At 32.8% G+C, this 16,984-nt stretch overlaps 1 protein-coding gene across 1 annotated transcript in view; it reads right to left on the reverse strand.

Annotated features, from left to right (window-relative positions):
• Positions 1–16,984, reverse strand: part of LOC128165057 (uncharacterized) — a 109,632-nt gene that overhangs the window by 34,912 nt on the left and 57,736 nt on the right. The window contains exons 39-49 of the mRNA XM_052829261.1: positions 15,893–16,090; positions 14,598–14,835; positions 14,407–14,503; positions 13,198–13,291; positions 12,791–12,952; positions 11,005–11,160; positions 7,924–8,082; positions 6,524–6,685; positions 6,133–6,303; positions 5,720–5,887; positions 5,438–5,611 (exon numbers count right to left, since the gene is read on the reverse strand). Of these exons, the coding sequence (XP_052685221.1) occupies positions 5,438–5,611; positions 5,720–5,887; positions 6,133–6,303; positions 6,524–6,685; positions 7,924–8,082; positions 11,005–11,160; positions 12,791–12,952; positions 13,198–13,291; positions 14,407–14,503; positions 14,598–14,835; positions 15,893–16,090 (1,779 nt within the window). The remainder of the gene's footprint in view (positions 1–5,437; positions 5,612–5,719; positions 5,888–6,132; positions 6,304–6,523; positions 6,686–7,923; positions 8,083–11,004; positions 11,161–12,790; positions 12,953–13,197; positions 13,292–14,406; positions 14,504–14,597; positions 14,836–15,892; positions 16,091–16,984) is intronic.

Raw genomic sequence — 16,984 nt, forward strand, 5'->3', positions numbered from 1 at the left:
GTTCGACACTAACTTTTTTATGCATTAGTCCAGCCGGACTAGTGCCTGTTTATTTTAACTAGTCCACATGCAATTTTATGTGTCCGTCAAAATAAATTAAAATGCATAACCGTATTTGCCTTATATATAGTACGGAGTTTTTAAATAGAATTTGTAAGAAAGGGGTGCATAATATACACTATAATGTTTTTCTTACAGGTGTTGCACTTCTTTAGTTGTATTGTGCTATGCAGTACATAACAATGAGCTGCGTATTTACTATCTCCGTGTACTTGGTGTATGACACCATTACAGATGTTAAACATAGGTAATCACAGATTACAAAGCTCACCAAGATGAGACATCACCCTTATGAGACTTCACCTTTATGAGACCACCTTTATCATATTAAATGAAAATCATACTTTATGATCTTGGATATTCATGGATTCTGTTTTGAAACAATATCATATATCATCTGTTAAAAAATTGTATGATAATCATATGTTCATATGTTAATCAATACAATAATATAAAATTAAATATTGCATCCTATCATATTTACAACATATATCATATAATACAATAAAATAATATAATAAACAATGATGAGATATGATGATATGACATTGTATTGTGTTATACGTTATTGTATTTGATCACATAATACAATATCATAATATATAAAACAATATAGTATTATATTACAATATCATATTACATAATACATCATAACATTGAAACATATGAAATTATATTGTATTATATAGTATGATATTGTATGATACTGTATCATTTTTGATACATAATATGATATTGTATCATATGATACAATATAATTTGATATGACATTGTATTATATCAAATGATACAATATTATGTGATAAAGTAAAATATTTTATAATACAATATCATATTATGCATATTATATCATATGATACAATTATATATTTTACAATATCATACAATACAATTTCATGTGATGTGATAATATATCATACTATAAACCAATATCATATTATACAATATCATATGATACGATATTATAAAATATTACAGTATCATATTATACAATTTCATGTGATATAATTCTATATTACAGAAACTAATATCATATTATACAATATCGTATGATACAATATTATAGAATATACAATATTGTATCATAGGATACAATATTATATTTTGCAATATCTTATGTAATAGTATCTTGTGATAAAATAAATTAATAATACAATATAATATTATACAATATTGTATCATAATATACAATACTATACATAACGATATCATGATACAATATAATAACATAAAATATCAAAAAAATTGATATAATATCATATCGTATCATATAACTTTTTATAATATTACATTTACATATGATATTATATTGTATCATATTAAACAATATTGTTTCATACCATACAATACTATATCATAGGAATCATGTTATATCATTTATTAACAAACACATCTATCTATCGAGCAGGTTTGAGTGAGGTAGGAGATTTCTTTAGCATCTTGATAATGGAAATCAGGCTTTGCATCTGAAGCAACCTCTGTGTTTCATTTATATTATAGTTAAATCAACTGTGCAAGCTATCATCTGGCATGTGACCTGTTCCAAAAAAACTAAATCTCATCCAGCATCCGAAACCTATGGCTCAGATTCAGCATTCAAGCCTGTCAGGTGCATCAGTATACATAAGACGCATCTCCATGCAAGTTTGGTGAAGTTCAGACCAGTAATAACTAAGATATCATCATCAGAGTGCACTAGCAATTAAAACCTTAACCTGCTCCAGCATCTGCAATCTATGGCTCAGATTCAACATCCATGCCTGTCAGGTGCATCTGTATCATAAGACACACCATCCATTCAAGTTTGGTGAAGTTAGGACCTGTAATAACTAAGATATATTTTTTAGCATCCTTGATGATGGAGATCAAGCTCTGCAACTGAAGCTTCCTCTGTGATTCATTCATATTACAGATTAATCAACTATGCAAGTTTGAAATAGTACTATTATCTTTTAAACATGTGACCTGTTCCAAAAAACTTAACCATATCCAGCATCTGAAACCTATGGCTCAGACTCAGCATTCAAGCCTGTCAGGTGCATCAGTATCAAAAGACACACCATCCATGGAAGTCTGGTGAAGTTAGGACAAGAAATAACTTAGATATAATCATCAGAGGGCACCTGTTTCAAAAACTTTTACCAGCTCCAAAAACCTTAACCTCCTCCAGCATCCGAAACCTATGGCTCAGATTCAGCATTCAAGCCTGTCTGGTGCATCAGTATCATAAGATGCACCATCCATGGAAGTCTGGTGAAGTTAGGACAAGTAGTAACTAAGATATAATCATCAGAGGGCACCTGCAACAAAAATTTTAACCAGCTCTAAAAACCTTAACCTCCTTCAGCATCTGTAACCTATAGCTCAGATTCAGCACCCAAGCCTGCCTGGTGCATCAGTATTATAAGACACACCATGCATGCAAGTTTGGTGAAGTACAGACCAGCAATAACTTAAATATTGCTATCAAAGGGCACCTGCAACAAAAAATTTAACCTGCTCCAAAAACCTTAACCTCCTCCAGCATCTGAAACCTATAGCTCAGATTCAGCACTCAAGCCTGTCGGGTGCATCAGTATCATAAGACACACCATCCATGCAAGTTTGGTGAAGTACAGACCTGCAGTAACTTAGATATTGCTATCAAAGGGCAACTGCAACAAAAACTTTAACCTGGTCCAACAACCTTATCCTCCTCCAGCATCTGAAATTTAGGACTCAGATTCAGCATCCAAGTCTTTCAAGTCCATAAGTAGGTCTAGATGCATCATCCATGCAAGTTTGGTGAAGATAGGACAAGTAATAGCTTAGATACAGGACCTGCAACAAAAACTTTAACCAGGTCTGGACGCCGACGCCGACGCCGACGCTATAGCATAAGCTCCCCCTGACTTCGTCTCGGTGAGCTAAAAATAGATCTATGCAAATTAGATCCAGACTATGCTTTTCATTATCTATGTTCTTTCAAATCTGTTTAAAATAATAAGCAATTTATCACAAATTATTTAAAGTAAAATAATGCATTTATATTAAATAACTCACAGGAAATTCGTTTCACCTTTATTTTTTTAAAACACATAAGCGTCCCTATCGAAGCTGTTGTTGTGAACACGTTCACTTGTCACCTATTTTCTCGGACATCCCCTTACGGAAAAGAAATAATCAAGTCACCCATAATATCCTGCATACCTCTGTTGTTTTCGCTCGGTAAATCTATATTAAATCACTGCAATGTATCATATGCTAGATAATAAAAATATAGTCAGGGTTTTCCATTAAAATGTCGACAATCACACATCGTTAATTTACGAATTTTTTAAGCAAAACTTTTAATTAGTCCGACCGGACTGACTAAACAGAAATTTTGTTAGTCCGTATGAAAATCTATTAGTCTGTGACTAACGGACTAAGGTTAGTGTCGAACCCTGAGAATCAGAACAGCGCATGAGGCTGGTGCCTATCACTAGTTTCTGCAGTGCTAATCACTGACTTCCCAGTCCATCACAGGTTAACTTTCAGCATATGCTGGTAACCATTTCAGCTGGGTGGACTCAGACAATTCAGGCCCTTTCTAACAGCACAACTTACAGCATCCAGTGACCACAGCGGAGATTGAACCAGCAACGTTTGGGTTACTGACCTAACCCCTAGGCTCCAATAACATATTGTTTTACTAGCACAAATTTTCAAGCAAACATTGGTACAAAATCTCATGAATCTATGTTTGGTGCAATATGAATAGTTCAGACAAATTTGGTTTTAGCATTTTCTCAAAGGACCTATGAAGCAGATATGTAAACATGAAAATATAAGTCAAATACAGCATAATGACTTTCAGGATTGTTCCCTTAACATCATCAAAGATGCAACATCTAAGAAAACTGTTAATTCTATGGAAACTTTAATTAATTAAAAAAAGAAAAAGTAGAACATAGCGAAGACCTCTGTGAAGAAAATGAACGAAAACTGCAAATAATTAGAATTTTTCAAAGTCCAAGGGACATAACTCTGTCAAATATTGCTTGATCATACCAAAAACCAGAGCTGGCCTAGATATTGTTATGATAAATCTGTATTACTAATTTCATTTCAGTATGGGCAACCTCTGCAAAGAAAATGAATAAAAATTGCAAAAAATTGAAATTTTTCCAAGTCCAAGGGGCATAACCCTTTCTGAAATTGCTAAATTGTACCCCAAATCGAACTTGACCTATATATTTCTAAGATATATTTGTATAAGAAATCTCATTTTAGCATGTGCAACCTTTGCGACCGACAAAGAGATAGACTGACAGCAAAGCAATCTTCCCTCCCTTCTTTGAAGAGGGGCATAAATACCGTAAATCTGGAAATTTTTACGTCGATTTATTTTTGTGAATTCGAGTCAGAAAGCTATAGATTAATTTTTACATTTTAAATTTTTGCGAATTGTCATCGGCGCTAAAAATAAAAAGCACTCAAATATTAAATGTCAATATACTGACATGCACAATGTTAGCTAACCTTCGGACATCATATATTACCGCCGCCTCTAATTTTCTCACGAATCGTATATGTTTACCAACTTCATATAGTATCATGTGAGAGTTGATGTCTGCAATTTATTTCTTATTCAAATTACCGATATTTACAATAACAGCAGCAAATGCAACAAAACTACATGTACCTAAAGGGGTATCTTGATACGGATTTATAGCGAGATAATTATCCCAATTAGCAGTTCACACCTTCACATGCGACGGTTTGTGTACACCACACAAGTATCGGAGGGTCACGTGTCAAACACAAGTGATGTTTTCCTGTGTCAAGCGAGCGAGAACGAGAAGAAAATGGCGGCATTCAGCGAGAAATTCAAAATACTGTACAAATTTTCGTATTCCGTGAATTTCCGTGAATCACACATGCATGCAGTGTCATCAGTATACATGTACACTAAAAATAGACCAGGGACGTATATATACTAAATATATATGTCCCTGGATAGACATGAGACTACAAGTCAACCGAGGATACCGATTTTGAGTGAAGTCCTTCTCCACACGCTGGTTATAGCTTGGGGGTAATTACCTGGTTATATAAACCGTTTTTTTAAATGACCACTACTTATGGGCACCTGTTCATATAGTAAGGAGAAGAGACCAGCCTTCGGCAAAATTTTTATTACTTTTTTTTTGTTGATTAATTTTTAGGAAATTTTTTTTTGCGAATGCAGAACACGCGCAAATTAGCTAAAAATTTATCTACGGTAAAAATTTCCAGATTTACGGTATATAAATATATCATAACACCTATAGCTGTTTGCGAACTTCAATGTATTCATGCAAAGCATCCCTTAATTATGTTGACAGATTTTCAAATGTTTTTATGAAATACATACACAGAGTACAATTATCCTCTGACGTCATTCCTGGTCCCGTTGTGGTTAAATTGACAGGACAGGCCACACAGCCCTCAAACTTCATAGTAAAGTTTCCATTGTTCCAGCTTCCTTTGGGACATTTTTCACACATCATTGATGTTTGATTAAAGAAGTGTCCTCCAAGACACATGGCTACAAAACATCCCAATAAATGATGAATTTGTTACTATAATATTCAACACCTTCATTGACTTCAATGCAAAACAAAGATGCTAGAATAACTAAACAGTTGAAACTCACGTAGACAATCTGAAGAACTGTTAGACATTTTCTGTTTTGTGCCATAGTTGTCCTTGCATGATAAACATTTGTTAGTGGATGTTGGTATATTTACAGGCTGATACTTATTCATTTCACAATCAGAACACCCGCCTGTAGAATCTATCTCTTGTCCACTGCTACATTCACCTAAAAATATTGGAAACTATGACTTTAAACCCAGTCTTCATTATGATGTCATTTATTACATAAAAACGTGGAAAACAAGTTTTGTCCACTAAAGAGCTGTTTAGTTCTTAATTAGCTGATAGTGCATTAAATTCAGCATTCATTTTTATTGATTTTCTTTTATAATAAGTGAAATACCATTAACTTGGTTGAGCCTATGCCTGGTATTGATTTTTAACTCTCTCCCCCTTTAACAAAATACTTACTTATAGAACAGCTTTTAATGCTGGTGGAGTTCATTTTCTCTGTTGTGTTACCAGTTGGACAGGACTCACAACTACCGAACAAATCGGAATTGTCCTTGTAGAAACCTCTTGAACAAGGCTGACAGGTCTCATTGGCCGCCGACAGGATTTCATATCCCTTCGGACAGTAAACTGAAGCAAAGAAAAATATCATTTGAATAGCAGAATTATAATAATTTACTCTGCGTAAGACTTTTTAAAATCTCCTTTTTCTACAATTATAATCCTTAAGTCTTAATAATGGGCTTTATTATTTGGGTTAAGTTAAATATCTTCTTGCTAACAATGACAGTATTTCTGTCATCCAGAAATATAGTTATACAGTTACTCAGATTCAGAATACTTGACATACATTCACAATCTGTTATGTTATTCTTTCCAGCTGATTCTGTAGAATATTTTGTTGGACATTTGATACATTCCTCTTGCAGGTCTTCCGGTTGATATTCTCCAACTGGACATGACTCACAGACATTTGTTGTTTTGTTGCGATATGTTCCATTATAACATATAGCTGAAATCAAACAGTATAATTATATTTCATGTTAAGCCTTCAATATATGCTTACATCAAAAGTAAAGGACATCATTTGCAAGCTAGATCTTGCTAACAAAAGGTGCCACACTGCAATATCTTACAATTGAAATATCACTGCGCTCTGACTTAATTAGTTTCTGAAAAACAATTTTAGACATTTTACCATAACAATCCCTCTGACATCTAATCAAATAATCGTGAATGCATTCTGCTTTTCTGTCATAACCAATCAAATCCCCAAAATAATTGTTTTTATAAATTCCTATGTAATGATGTAAAATCGAAAATGCAAATATACAGTACATGATAGATATATGTATTGCACGCAAACAAATGATGTAAGGTGTTTGTTCCATAACACTGACAAGTCAGGTAAAGCTAACAGCATACATGATGTTTCTAGGAAAAGACGCTCTTAACACATAACTTCATTGATTTTCAAAAAAAATTCTGATCAGTTTACATATGAAATTAAAAAAAAGATATCCATTGCAGACATTTTTAAAACTACATTTAATGCAGATCACAGATCGATCTTAATTTAGATCAGTTACAAGTTTTTCATAATTTTTTTTATTGCTTTAAGAACCTTGATGCTTTAATATGTATCATATACCAATACTTATTTCATAACATTCAAACTTAATTCTTATTCTGGCAGTCTCTTTTCTGATAAATCTTTCCTCTTGAAAGCAATACGATCATAAATCTTAATTAGCTTTTTAATTCATAATTACACAAAAGCAAAATACCGGTACCTGTAGATTATAGGTAATATAAAAGAGAAAACACTTAAAAGCGTTAAAACATTCACACATAAACACAAGACTTGCAACAGACATACACAGCAAGCGTACAACATAAACTGAATCATTAAATATATTGTGGCTCAATTTACATTTCACAGTTTTGAAGATGCAAACAAAAATGTCTGAACTTAAAGTTTTATGAATAACAATTTTTGTTCCATTCCTTACTTTGCTAAACATTAATGGACTCGGCAATGGATTGCAATTAAACTGGTGCCCAATGAATAATAATGAAACGTACGGTTACCACAGTAAATAAGGAAAAACAAATGTATATCATTGACCTTAATATATATAATAAATACCCCTCCTACCCCATCCCCAAGTTCCTACTGAAAAAAAAATATATAAAATAAATAATTCCCAGACACAGAAATATGTTGCACCTATATAATCTGACACCTACTCATGTAACAGCTGTCTTTACTAGTGCTACCATTCCCTGCTGTTGTGTTTCCTGCCGGACATTCCGTGCAGACATCCTCCAGAAAGCTGCGATAATATCCACGAGGACATTTGACACATTTTCCATCCGGTTTTAGCTCTGTTCCTTCAGGACAATCGTCTAATTTAGAAAAAATAAAACATTAAATGATTTAGTTTTTATACAAAAAAATTAAACAAGAGGCCCATGGGCCACATCGCTCACCTGAGGAACAATAGGTATGATAAAATCAGCTCAATGGAGTCATAATACAAACTATCTGGACAATGTACAATAATACATGTAGATCCTGTATAAATAAAATCCATTTTCCCCTGGATAGTCTTATGTTTATAATCATTAGTCCCTTTTCTAACAGGATGATTTTATAGTCATATCATATGTTGAGTATTGCGGTTCTCAAAAAGATCCCTAACAATAGTTTATATATGGAATATAAACGTACATCAAACTCTGAACCTTCTCGTGAGGCCAAAGAATTGTCCTGGGGCCAAAGTCTTAACAATTATAAAGAATGGCTGATTAGTTTCTGAGAAAATTTTTAAAGATTTACCTTATATATTCCTTTGTTAAACTTTAACCCCCCCCCCCATTGTGGCCCCACCCTACCCCTGGGGATCATTATTTTCACAACTGTGAATCTACACTACCTGAGGATGCTTTCACACAAGTTTCAGCTTTCCTGGCTGATTAGTTTCTGAGAAGAAGATTTTTAAAGATTTACTCTGTTTATTCCTATGTAAAACATCGACCTCCCATTGTGGCCCAAACCTTCCCCCAGGGGTCATGTTTTCACAAATTTGAATCTACACTACCTGAGGATGCTTCCACACAAGTTCCAGATTTGCCGGCGGATTAGTTTCTGAGAAGAAGATTTTTAAAGATTTACTGTATATATTCCTATGTAAAATGTTGATCCCCCATTGTGGCCCCACCCTACCCCCGGGGGTCATGATTTTCACAACTTTGAATCTACACTACCTGAGGATGCTTTCACACAAGTTTCAGCTTTCCTGGCCGATTAGTTTCTGAGAAGAAGATTTCTAAAGATTTACTCTATATATTCATTTGTTAAACTTCGACCTCTCATTGTGGCCCCACCGTCAGGTGAGCTAAAAAGGTTCAGTTTACAATTCAATAAGTTTCTGGAAGAACAGACTTTGAAATTTTTCGTAATAAATATTGACAATTTTTTTACTTTTTTAATCTTTAGCTTTTAAGATCTGTGTACAAACATAGAATTGTGAGCAAATCTCTGTATCTTGCTTATAATTCGAAGCTTTACACTCAAATAGGGCTAGTAAATAGAAATTGTAAATAATTAAACACAAGAAACATGCACTACATGTATAACAAATAAAGAACACAATTTATTTTTTCGAAATGAATCATATATATACATGTATATACCTACATATTTCCGTCAGCGATATCAAACTCTATTTAAACTGAATAAACTCGAGAAAATGCCGAGCATCTCAACAAAACCTATTGCATTAATCTACCATCACGCAAAAGATTATGCCGAATTACCAATAGAATGAATTGTATTTCTGAATCAGTATCCCTACATCAGATTTTGCTTAATTTGCGCAGGTAAACAGTTAATTGTTTTATTTACCCAAGTCTCTGTTTGATTTGATACGTAAAAATCACGAAATACAGATGATAGTTCCCAGGTTACAAAGCATTATAATGAAAACGAAACGAAAATCAGAACAAGCTAACACCAACGTCATGTGTGAAAACTGTCAACGCATTGAAATATTTAGCCTTAATTTACTTCACAAATTCGGCACCAATATATTTTGCATGTTTCAAAAATTTCCCTTCATACGTGAACGGTTGCATAGCAAGCAAATTCATCATAGTCAGATCGACCCTTTTTCGTATAATGTCATGGCTGCTTTAAACAAAGAACCTCGTTTTAGAAGTATGAAATACGAGTCTTGGTAAAATGGGTATGCAAACCCGGGCCGTGGCAAAATAAAAGCCGGGGCAGATCGGCAATCGTCAATTCCAAATACGCATTATTTTGCAGCAATATTTACAGCAAATACAAATATACTGGTCCATCAAATATCCCAAAATTTTAATGGGATTGGCAGATTAATACCTGCAAATCTTTTGTTTTGCTCAGGCCAAGTATTGCCTACCCATTTTTCCGTATGCCGAGCCCGAAGCTATTAAACTGATTGAAACACGCCTTTCCTTTATTATTATTTTCGTAATAACTCAAATTTGAAACAGAATTAGCACTTAATTTTTGCAATTTATATTTTCCTTCCCATAAGGATAATTTATGCTAAACTACGTTGAATTGAACTCGGTAGTTCTTGAGAAGAAGATTTTTAAAAATGCACCCCTCTTTTTCTACAGTTTCAAGGTTTTCTCCGCTTTGAATACAGATCGGACTTTTATTTCTGCAATTTATATTCGCCCTCCCATAAGGATGCTTTGTGCCAAATTTGGTTGAAATTGGATAAGCGGTTTTAGAGAAGAAGTTCAAAATGTAAAAAGTTTACAGACGGACAGACAGACGGACGGACAGACTGACGACGGACAAAATGTGATCAGAAAAGCTCACTTGAGCTTTCAGCTCAGGTGAGCTAAAAAGGGTTGAAGAATCTTTTTAAAAAATCATACATTATATACGCAATTAAATGCTGACACTATCATAGTTTACTATGATTTCTTCTCAACCCAATTTGATATCATTTTTTCTACTTATAAGCAGCAAGAACACAGATTCTGTTCTCTATAGCTATCAATTATAATTTTCAGGCCAAGGTTTAATTATACCCAAAATTTTAGACTTGAACATGCTATGATGACAATGAAGCTGATAGCTAATATAAAATCTACCCTGTACTATACATGTTTTTGACTGAGGTATATGGTTTCAGAGATTTTATCCTAAAACCTCAGTACAAATTGCATAGAAAATTTCCTTCCCAAAAAGAAGAGATAACATACAATATCATATAAGCAGTTAGCTCAATAATATAGACAGTAAACAACAGCTTTAATTCAAATGCTTACCGAAACATTGTGAAGAGCTGTTGGAGCCCATACCACTTGTTTTTTTACCAAGTGGACATGGAAAGCAGTAATCTTTGCCGGTCATGTTCTGATAATAGTGCTTTGAGCAATGTGAACATTTTGAACCATCCCAAAACTGCCCAACAGGACAACCATCTAAAACAATACATCATAATTTAGATTTGTTCGATAAGTAAACTCAGTTTTCAAGAAACAAGACTGTGTCGACAAACAAAATTGCGGATGATTATGTAAATGTACTATTTTTATCTAAAAGATCTATGTGGGCCTGTTTTTCATTCTTTAAAAATCAAAATAGATTTATACACATTAAAAATTTACATAAAACAATTAGGTAAACATTTAATAATATAAAAAATAGCCGGGAGTTGAAGTTCAAGACCTTGTTATTTTGAAGTATGCAGATCGAAACACTTTTTTCTAAATTTTAATTAAAGGTATATGTGGCATATTTTTAAAGAATAACAATAATAAGATCTGATTATTTGCTTCATTTCTTTACTTAAAAATGGGACTTTCACACAAATTACGCTTTATAAGTCAATCGCATAACAATGATACAAGAAATCAACAAAATATCTTTTATTTTTTACCTGCACAGTAAAGCAAACGTGTAGCAAAGTTTAGAGAAAATATCTAAAGACAGAACTTGTTTTATTGGCTTAAAGTTCGTGAAATGTCTAATTATAAGAAGCATGATGTATATTTTTACTCAAACTCAAATTTTACTCCAAATGCGCCACATATACTGTGAACCAACTTTTATTCGTGTGCGAGAAATTTACGCGAGGTTCGCGAGCGCCTTGTCGTTGGGAATATTTCTCGCCACGAACCAGTCTTTATCTTATAGCTGTTATAGCAAATTACAGGTCGCGAACATTAGTCGTCGGGAACCAGTTTATTGGAAGTAAATCGCAAAATAAATTGGCGCGAATAAATGTTGGTTTACAGTACCTTTAATATATAATAGGTGAAGTATCTTTCTTCAGTTTAAGTAAACTGGTATAGAGTAACTTGCATGTTCCTGTACTATTTCTATGGTACATTGTTTCCGATTTGGCCATTTAGTAATTTTAAAGAAAAAACATGCAAAGAATCAGCAGCATTATAAAACTTTTTGAAACTGTAATAATATTTTGAAGTTATCAAAGTTTAATCTTTTTATTTTCCAATTGACATAAGCCTTATATTATTGTTAGTGAATAAGTCTTATCAAAATACAGTGAATTCCCCATTCATCATTGATACTTATTTTCACACAATGATCAGTGATAGAAAATTGTCTTGCGATTTTTCCTGGATTTTGTCTAAAAATGAACAATTTGTCCAGTACCCCACTTTGACATATCATCTAAAAAATATGGTATTCATTGTATCAGGGTTTTTAATGAATTCAAAATAAATACAATTTAAAATTCTAGAATATGATATTTAACTGATTTATTGTAAAACATGTACTCTGACAATTTTCTACCCCTTTAATAGGGAGGTCACCATATATTGATAAAACTTGTTCACAAATAATAACAAAATTGGTCAAAATCAAGGGTTTCACACCTCTGTATACACACATCACCAGAGAATTCCAACTAACAGGAAACATAACATTTATAAACAGCAATGTAAAGAATGAAGCATCAATTACTTCATTTCGCACAGAATGGTTCTTAAAACCTCTGGTATAAAACATCTGCACTTTCTAAACATGGGTGTACTAAATACCTACAATTAATAAATAAACAAACAGCAGTTTATCAGGACTTACCAACACAGTCACTACTGGTTGTATAACCGACACCGAGTGTAGTTTTGTCTGATCCACAGACTGTACAATTTGTTAATCCAGTAGAACTTCCGTAAGTTCCAACAGGACAGAATTCACAGTTCTGACTGGTCCTGTTGTAGAATGTTCCCATGCTGCATGCAACTAAAAGCAGAGTATTGGTAGACACAGATTTACATTGTATCTAGATTTGACGAAACATTGATGATGCATTTCTATTACATGTATTGCATGAAGCTTAAGTAAAATTTAACATTATATTGATTGTCGACCCGAAAAGTTCAAAGGAATAATTGCGATCTATCAAGTTTTAGTTATCAGAATCATATAGAGTATTCAAGTAAAGAAAAACAACCATTAAAAAAAAATTGAATAGAAATAAAAATTACCACAGTTGTCTCCAATCACCATGTAACCAGCAGGACAGGAGACTGTGTCAGTTATGACTACTTGATCATTCAGTACCATTGCTCCACCAATGTCCTGTAAGAACAGTATTGTTCACAACTGAATTATACTACACATCATTGATATGGTGACCAACTCAAAGGGCCTACTTAAATAATAGAAATTAGAATAAAAGAATATCAGAGGATTTTGCTTTGACATTGACCTATGACTTAGTTATTAGCTCATTAACCCTTACCAACAGGCTTTAAAGACGTTGTTTACTTTGACCGTGAAAGTTACTGTGGTTTCATTAATATTCAAGGGCATCAATTTTCGTGGATAAAGTGAAAATCACAGTTTCAAGGATACGTAAATTCGTGGCCAATGACCCTTTCAATACAAAATGTTAAGAAAAATTGCACTTTAATGAACATTTAATTTCGTGGATCAACTAAACAACGAAATCCACGAAAATTGGTATTCAACGAATATTGATGAAACCACAGTAGTTTAATTAAGGTTGCTGCACAACCATTACCCAAAGGCTCCGTTTGTGTGAAGGATGAGCCAGTTAGGGCTAGGGGGAAATAAGATATGCACTGATTTTTTTTCATGGTCTGATATGACCTTGACCTAGAAAGTTCATTGATAATCATGCATACTCTGACCAAAGAAACTCTGGGGGTGAAGTATGAGCCAGATTGGACCTAGGTTATAGAATATATGATCCATACATGGGTTTTTTCAGATAATTTTGCTATGTCTTTAATCTTAGACCTAGAACTTGGTTCAAGGTCATTGCACACCCTTTACCCAAATGCTCTTTGTAGGTGAAGTATGAGTTAGATTAGGCCAAGGGGAGAGAAGATATGCTTTGGAAAAGTGTTCTCAAAGGACAGACTGATGGATTGACAAAATTATCACTATAGGGTGCCTGCACAACAGGGCCCTAATTAAAGTGAACTAATTTTGTAATACACTAAATAAGTGTTTTGATGAAAGTCTGATATATTCCCCAGACTTAATATAATAGTTAAAATATTTGTTTCAAAAGAGTGATGAATCAATCTAAATGTTTTATATCAACTGTGTGGGCTTATTTCAGGTATAATGTATTGTATTGTTCTGATTCATGAATTATTCATATCAATTGAAACTCCCCTGCTAGTTCAGCATCATTTCCCATGCACAGTGCGTTTTTGTTTTACCTTAGCATCAAATGCATCCTCTTCAAATATCAAAACTCTTAGGACCTCTTTAGGTGTATACTTTTCTGATCCACCAGATCTCCTTGTGATCTCATTACTGAAAACAGGCAAACAATAAAAAAAAAAATTTAAGATGAAAAAAGAGCTTATAAATACGTGTAAACAAGAATATAAGAATGTACATTCCAAACCTCAGACTTTTTATTTGTATTGCCATCATCATTTGTTTACTATCAGATACACAAGAAGGTTTGATGGAAACATCAGAACAGTCACTTGAAGAACATAAAGTATTCCAAGTTTGGTAGATCTTATTCTTAAAATCTGCCATAAGCTTGGTTTCCACTGCTGTTTCAAAAGTATCACTACAGGTAACTTGTAAGGAATACACCATTGACACATCTATCTGAATTGTTGTTGACATGATATCTGTGAAAATAAACAAATATAATTTAATTTATTCTCACAATATTTTCATGTGACAAATGAAATCAACATATTTTTTTCACTTAGACCAAATATGCGATCTTCTTCACTGGTTCTCATACTTTTGTCAGATTTGCACCATAATTAACATTTTATTACAAGACTAAAAAAAATCAGCTTGGAAACTTGCAATCACATGTTTCCAAAAATTATACCTTGAAAAAAAAATGCATCAATATACATAATCATGTAAAAAATACTATTAAACTTATCACTTAAAAAATACTTTTAAACTTATCACTTAAAAAATACTTTTAAACTTGAGTAATTTAAAGAGACAGTACAGGCATCTTATTAAAAAACCAACTTGAAAAATTTTTCCAATCCTATTCAGTATTTTTGTACTACTCATAAACTTTCAGAAAATTATCAATTTCTCCATAAAAGAAATTAAATTATTTCACTTAAATTAATAATTATGAATAACCCATAGATATTTACATCGCAACGTGTTACGGGGTTCAGCCTTCTATACTATTATGCTTGCATATTTACTGTAAATAAAACACATGCAGGACTTGTGAAGATTCTCCTGGACATATTTGTTGATAGAAATGTCTTTTCTACTTCTCACAGGTAATAATTGTTCAAAGTTTTTAAAATAACCATCATACTCATTTTGTAAGCATGTATTTTGCATGTTTATCATAGGAGTTGCTACAACCTAAATTCACTTTTGTGAGACCCCTTTGAGGGGCTATTTGACATATTTATGTCTGTTCATTTTAAAATGAACTGAAATTGGTAAACCATTAATAAATTATCAAGAAAGTGATGATTTGTTCCAATAAGAGAGTCCCTTTTGGTAACATAATCTTACTGCACCCTGCAAGCAAATCATACTAGCTACTGTATACTGATGTATTTTTCTTGTAAATTGACATATTTCTTGAATTTTCCACCATGGCAGAAATATGTCCCATAAATATACCTTATAGTTAATGACTAAAAATTGCCTGGTTTTAGTGAAAAGATTTATAGAAGTAATCTGTTGACTTACCTCCACATGAAGGCAACACAGTTTTCTCTTGAGGTTTTAGTGGATTGTACACACCAAGCTCTGAACAGGGTATATATTTGGGAGCAGGAAGAGATAACTGTTGATTACTAGGACATTCCAGTTTACAAATATCTCCACTGGAACCAGAACAGTATTTAACTGTTGAAGATGTTCTTGGAGCAGGACATTCATCATGATCTGAAATAATTACAAATAAGTATTGTTAATTTTACAAACAACACCACTAAACAAGAATTGTCTAATATAAAATGAACCTTACAATCCAAAGGTGAAATTACTATGATGTAATTTGTACAGTATTTAAAAAAATATTTGAAATAACATCATTTGTGAAAAAATCAGGATTTATTATATAAACTAGAAAACTGACCAGTCAGGAAGGGCCCCGCTATGACAATTAATATAGAGAAGTGAAAAAAACTTTGAATTCCATCCTCTTTATATTAACAATGATGAAAAATAAATGCCCGGCAGAAGATGTAAAGAACTGGAATATATAGGATCTCGTGATTTGTAGTTGGATATGATTTTCATCCAACAATTAAAGTGTTTTTTTCTTGAGCCTTAGTGAGGGGATAAAACATACAAGTTGGATAAAAATCATATTATACTACAAATCATGAGATTCTATTTATCCCATATTTTATACACCGCAATCAATGTTTACACTGTTTATAAAACTCTACATTATTTTACTTCATTATGCCTAGGCAAATCCCATTGTAATGTCACAACTGTGGGATATCAAAAGTCATATCCACGGGATAAAGTGGGTTAACATGGGATGAAATAAAATTTGTTAAAAAAACAAAGAATTGATACCAATGCAATGATACCTAGGCTTTGCCTCTATTCAATAAAATTATTATAAATCATTGTGTACGGTATTTTAACCAAAATAAAATATGAATATTTTATTTTAAATCCATATTTCAAAGAATGTACACAATACTACACATCATTCAAAATTGACCTTAACTTCAAAACAAAGTTCATTTGCAGACACAGGCAGTGCAGTAATTAATCTCAATGTGACAGATAAAGATAAAGCTTAGGATTTTCTTCCTGTGG

This window comes from Crassostrea angulata, chromosome 10 (assembly GCF_025612915.1).
Source record: "Crassostrea angulata isolate pt1a10 chromosome 10, ASM2561291v2, whole genome shotgun sequence".
In the NCBI taxonomy this organism is placed as follows: domain Eukaryota; kingdom Metazoa; phylum Mollusca; class Bivalvia; order Ostreida; family Ostreidae; genus Magallana; species Magallana angulata.